Source organism: Homalodisca vitripennis, unplaced genomic scaffold (assembly GCF_021130785.1).
Source record: "Homalodisca vitripennis isolate AUS2020 unplaced genomic scaffold, UT_GWSS_2.1 ScUCBcl_2109;HRSCAF=6524, whole genome shotgun sequence".
Taxonomy (NCBI): Eukaryota; Metazoa; Arthropoda; class Insecta; order Hemiptera; family Cicadellidae; genus Homalodisca; species Homalodisca vitripennis.
In genome coordinates this window covers 2,770-8,390 of record NW_025778223.1, presented here as the reverse complement: position 1 = coordinate 8,390, position 5,621 = coordinate 2,770, and the positions used below count along the sequence as shown (strand labels likewise).

The window sequence follows — 5,621 nt, the reverse complement described above, 5'->3', positions numbered from 1 at the left end:
TCTTCTCCAAGCAGTGTCATATGCTTTCATTAAGTCAAAGAAAACGGCAGTCATTTGCCTTCTTTGGATGAAAGCATTCAGTATGGCCGTTTCCATTGTTATCAAATGGTCAGTAGACGATCTCCCCTGACGAAAGCCACACTGTGGGGCAGATAGGAGATTATTTTTCTCCAAAAACCAGACGAGTCTCCGATTGACCATGCGTTCGAGGGTCTTGCAAAGACTGCTCGTTAGTGAGATAGGTCGATAGCTCCCAGGAGAAGTGCTATCCTGGCCCATTTTGTGCAATGCGATAACATGTGATCGACGCCAAGACACAGGGAATTTGTTTTCTATAAATATTCTATTGTACAGAAGGAGTAAATCATGTTTAATACCAGCTGGTAGGTTTCGCAGCATTGCATAATGTATGCTATCGGGACCTGGAGCGGAGTTGGAGGTGGCCTTTAGTGAAGAGTTTAGTTCGTGGAGAGTGAAAGGATGATTGAGAGGAGAGTCGTCGTGTAAATTCAGACTAAGGGGGAGCGATTCTTGTATGGCTTTGAAATTTTTAAACTCGCGGTCGTAGGACGATGTTTTGGAGATTCCCGCAAAGTAGGAGGCAAACCTATTTGCGATCGCCTTGGGCTCGGTAACAAAATCATTTACATGTTTTAAACCTAAGATGGGGGGTGGGGAGTGATTATTGCACACAGAGCGCAGTTTTCTCCAAACGTCTGACACAGGAGTAGTTCGAGTAATGTGGTCGGTAAAGTTTAGCCAAGATTGGCGCCGACTCAGTCTGAATACTTGTCGAGCCTTCGCTCTTGATCTCCTGAACCGCTCAAGATTTGGCTCAGTCGGAAATTTATTAAATATTTTAAAACATTTTCTTCGGTCTTTTAGGGCTTTTGAGCATTCATCGGACCACCACGGCACATTGTGCCTCTTTGGTTTCCCCGAAGTTTTGGGAATGCTCTTTTCGGCCGCTAAAACCAGTGATGATGTGAATAACGATGTTGCTGCGTTTATATCAGTGTTTTGAATGTTTTCGGTTTGAGAACTTATGCTCTTTTTGAATTCATCCCAATTGGCTTTGTTAATTATCCATCTCGGAGTCTTGGTCAACGGCTGGGTAAGGGATTCAATAGCCACAGCAATCGGGGCATGGTCGCTTCCCGACAGGTCGGATAGGACAGACCAATGGACTCTGGTGGATAAGGCAGGACTACAGATCGACAAGTCAATAGCAGACCACGCGCCAGTTCTGGGGCACATATAGGTGGCCGACCCATCGTTGAGGATCACAAGTTGTAATCCGTCGCACAACCCGGCAACCATGTTACCTCGCTGACCGCAATGGCCGGAACCCCAAGAAAGGTGATGAGCGTTGAAGTCGCCAACAATCAGAAAGGGAACTGGAAGCTGAGCAATGAGATCACTCAGATCATCGCGAGCCACAACCAGAGGGGCTGGTGGTAGATACAGGGAGCATATAGTTACTGTAATAGGGAGTGATACTGTTACTGCAATTGCTTGGAGATTGGTATTGAGGTTTATCTCTCTGGCATTTAAGGAGGGATCAGTTAGTATCGCAACACCTCCACAAGCAATGGCTTGGTAGTAGTCGCGACGAAAAGTGTTGTAGTCCTTTTGATTAAAATGTATGTGTGGAGCTAATTTGGTTTCTTGTAGGCATATTACTTTGGGCCTTTTCGTGTTTATAAGGATCTTTAGGTCTTCTAGGTGACTTCTCAAACCGTTAATATTCCATTGTAGCAACATGATTTGTTTTTATATTCAATCGTATTTTTATTTATAAGTAATTATTTTCTTTTTATGGTTTGCAGTTGGGCGGAAGGTTCCCTGAACTGTCTGGAAACTCCGACTGCAACTGCAAAGGGTCATCGATCATATCTTCGTCAGGAATTGACTGTAGAGAGGATTTAGATGAGGGTGAATTTCTTACCGGCACCTTCGTCCTATTGTCTACTTTTTTCTGAATCGACGCTTTGAGCTTGGACGAAATCTGTCTTTTTTCTTCCAAGGATAACTGTGGTTTTATGTTCTGTTGCGATCTGTCTTTGGAATGTGATGCGACTGCTGAATATGTTTGGGGCTGATTCTGCTTTGAGCCGGTTGTAAGGGCCTTTTGAGTAGATATTGTTGGCGACGATAAAGAATGCCCTCCTCCAACGGCAGCAAGCTGTTGCACAAGAGTGGCAACCTGCTCGGTTAGAGTTCGGAGCATACCCTCCAAAACTGAGCAGGATGAACATTGGGTAGGATGGACCGGGGCAGCAGCGGCTTCAGAGTAGGATACTCCCTTTTTGGGAGTAGGGGCAACCCTTCTCCTATACTCCCTGCGAGCCTCGTTGAAGGAAAGTTTATCGAGGGTCACTATCTTAAGAATTTCTTTTTCCTCTAAATATACTTTGCATTCTCTAGAGGATGATAGGTGTTTCCCTTTGCAGTTTACACACTGGATGTCGTTTTTACAGCCTTCCTCGTTATGGCCCTCTGTGGCGCAACGAGAGCAAGTCTCTGAATTGGTGCACACCTTGCTAGAATGCCCAAACCTTTGGCACCTAAAGCACCTCTGAGGGTTTTTAAAATAAGGTCTTACTGCCAAGGACAGGTATCCGGCCTTTATAGTAGACGGGGGCTGAGGCATAGCAAAAGTCAATATCAATCCAGCTGTGGGAACCTTTTGACCGTTCTCAGTCCTAAATATCCTAACCACGTCCGTTACCATCGAATAATGCAACTCTTCTCTGAGCTCATCTTCACTGCAATCGATGAGATCACGGCTAAAAACAATTCCCTTAGAGGAGTTTAGAGAAGGATGTGGTTTGACATTGATCTCGACCTGGTCAAAGAAACGTTGCATTTGCAGGAGCTTCTTGGCTTGACCGCAATTCGCAGCCTCCACCAAAATTGTTCCGTTTCTCAACTTTCTGATTGACTTTGGTTGTCCTGCTGTGTTGACAAGGGCCTTATTTATAATGAAGGGACTGATCTTGCTCAAAGACTTGCCTTCTTCCTTGTGGCTTATTATTAGGAATAATGGTGTGGGGATGGCATTGTCAAGTTCTTCACTGTGAGGTTCTTCTGTTTTCCGTTGCTTGGTTTCAACTTCTGTCGACGTTTCGTCAGAATCGCTAGCGTGACCGCGCTTTCTGTCCGGATCGTAAAGGTCTCTTTCTACAACTCTAGTTTGCCCTGCGGGGGGGTTTGATGTAGCCATAAAGTTGTATACCAGCGCATCGTGTTGAGTAGTGCGGGCCGATTGACCGGGAACGGGCATGCCCTCGGGCGTCTCTCAAACCGTAGCTTGTGGGACAACCCTACCCCAGTTCCCTGGGGCCCGGTTTTTATCGTTTACCAAGCTGGGTATACGCGCACAACTTGGACTCGCACGTGGCAGCAGGGGCTCCGACACCCCTGCCTACTGAACACTTCCTGACCAAGGACATCGAAGTGGCTGGCTTCTGAACCAGTACATGACTTACGCCTCGGCAGAGACTAGCTCACATCAGCTCTTACCGACGCCAGATTGGGCTACCAGCGCCGGCTTAAGCACTCCCAGCGGGCCATGTACTGGAACGGTCGAACAAGACGGGAAGATATAGGAATGAAGAAGAGGAACAGACTACTGGAAATGTCCAGTGTCAGAAGTAGAAGAGGGTGGCCAAGGTATGCCAGAATAAGAAATAAGAAGAATAAGAAGAATAAGAGAATAAGAATAAGAGAATGCCACAAGTAAGTAGAAGTAATGACATACTCAGCTCGGGTAACCCCGTGGTCGCCGTCCACGTACTCATAACAGTTATGAGCCCCTGGGGGAGCGTTATACACGTAATTCTCTATACAACTGTCATGGCGTTTCAGCCACTCGGACAACCTCAGGTTTCGTAGTAGGGGCCTGTGCCTTTTCGTGGCGCGGCGCAACTACTTGCCTACCTGAATCGGGGACACTCTTACCCTTGTGCAACCGATTTAACCAAATGTCATTTCCAGACATACGGAGAAACACCTTCCGTGATGTCTATCGATGCACTTCCCTCTTTCAGAATATCACAACCTAACACGGCTAAATACCCACGGGGTAGGTTACTCACAACAAAGTTCCCTTTCACCGGCACACCCGGCTTTAACATCAAAGTCACTTTTTGTCTGCCGTAAATCTTCAGAGTTCGTCCTGAAATTCCCCGGATAATCAAGTCAGGCTTTGTCATCGGAGCTACAGCGGGTCCACGTTTGATGAGCGACACCTGAGCACCGGTATCAATTAATATCTTTCCCTCGGCATTATCCACACGCCCCATGGCAACTAGTTCCTCGGCTAAATCTTTCACAACCGGAACTATTCGTATTTCTTTATCTACTCGGGCGGTTTCACGACTCTTAACTAAGGCTCCTACTCTAGGTTCACAAGTGTTCTTTCCAGTCGTTACATTTCTTTTCGTCGCCTTGGCCTGCGGTTGTGGCTCATTTACTCTCGGGGACGGGTGGCGGCGACTCCACTGGCCCCTGCCCCGTTTCCCGACTGACTAGCACTAGGAGTGCTGTTTGGAAGTTTTACGCGACAATCCTTTTGTCTGTACCCTGGCTTATTACATCGCCAGCACCTCAAGTCATTACTGGGTCTACTAAATCCCCTATTGTCCCGACACTCACGAGACGTGTGTGCCCCGGATTATGCCACCGATAACAAACAAGGTCAGTTTGAAAAACCTTCCGTTCATCTGTAGCGCGAGACGGATCTTTCGATTGCTTCAAAATGTGATCAATTGCCGCCGCTGTAGTGACGGCTTCTCGGATGCTAGTAGGGAATTTTAGTCTCGTCTGATCACCAACGTGTCCAATAAGACCTCGGGTAAAAGCATCCAAAGCTCTACGATCGGCTTCTTCCCTTAGTGCAGCATTAACTTCTGGATTTGCAGTGACTCGCACTGTCTTTTCATTTAATGTCCGCACTCGATCAGCAAAAGCTTCAATCGTTTCACCCCTCCGTTGCTGTATTACAGACAACTGCTGGAAGTAACAATCTTTCGGAGCTTTGTCACTAAACCGCTGTGTCAAAACTTCTTTAAATCCCGCATAAGTACTCAACCGGCCTTGATCCTCCAATCGAATAAAACTCAAGGCGGTTCCAGCCAATCTCAATTTAGCAACCCTTAATTTTTCGTCGTTTCCCCAATGACTTAATTCACCGACATTGTCGATACTCTCAAAGAAGTGGAGAAACAGACTCTGGCTTTCCTCCATCAAAGGGAGTGATCGAGGCTACCATGTCGAAAGTAGTTCGTTCTGTATGACCTCGCAAAGTTTCCTCCAACATGGTGTTCAGGTGGTCACTTCGATCCAACCTAGCATGACCAAGGAGTCTCCAACCGTTCAGTTACCGCATCAATGGCTTCCTGGAGGTCCACTCCTTCCCCTCCCAAACTAACGCGACCAGCCATTGTCAATCAGTTCAGGCACACTTACTTTCAAAAAGTGGACAAGTCCTAACTTAGTTTTCCAAAAATAATTTTAAAAGATTTTTCTCAATTAAATTTTCAATTAAATAATTATGTGCTCTCTCCCGTTTGTGAAAAGTAATTAAAATCAAGAAATAATTTTAATTTATCGACTTG

The 5,621-nt window shown here is 46.2% G+C and overlaps 1 protein-coding gene across 1 annotated transcript; it reads right to left on the bottom strand.

The window, feature by feature from the left end:
* Positions 1-1,816: 1,816 nt before the first annotated feature.
* LOC124371838 lies at positions 1,817-3,286 on the bottom strand. Its single transcript, XM_046830196.1, has one exon. The coding sequence runs from the start codon at positions 3,284-3,286 to the stop codon at positions 1,817-1,819; it is 1,470 nt and encodes a 489-aa protein (XP_046686152.1).
* Positions 3,287-5,621: the final 2,335 nt, after the last annotated feature.

Excerpts from the sequence above, each read along its gene's own strand:
- LOC124371838 (XM_046830196.1), bottom strand. The coding sequence starts at position 3,286 with ATGCCCGTTCCCGGTCAATCGGCCCGCACTACTCAACACGATGCGCTG.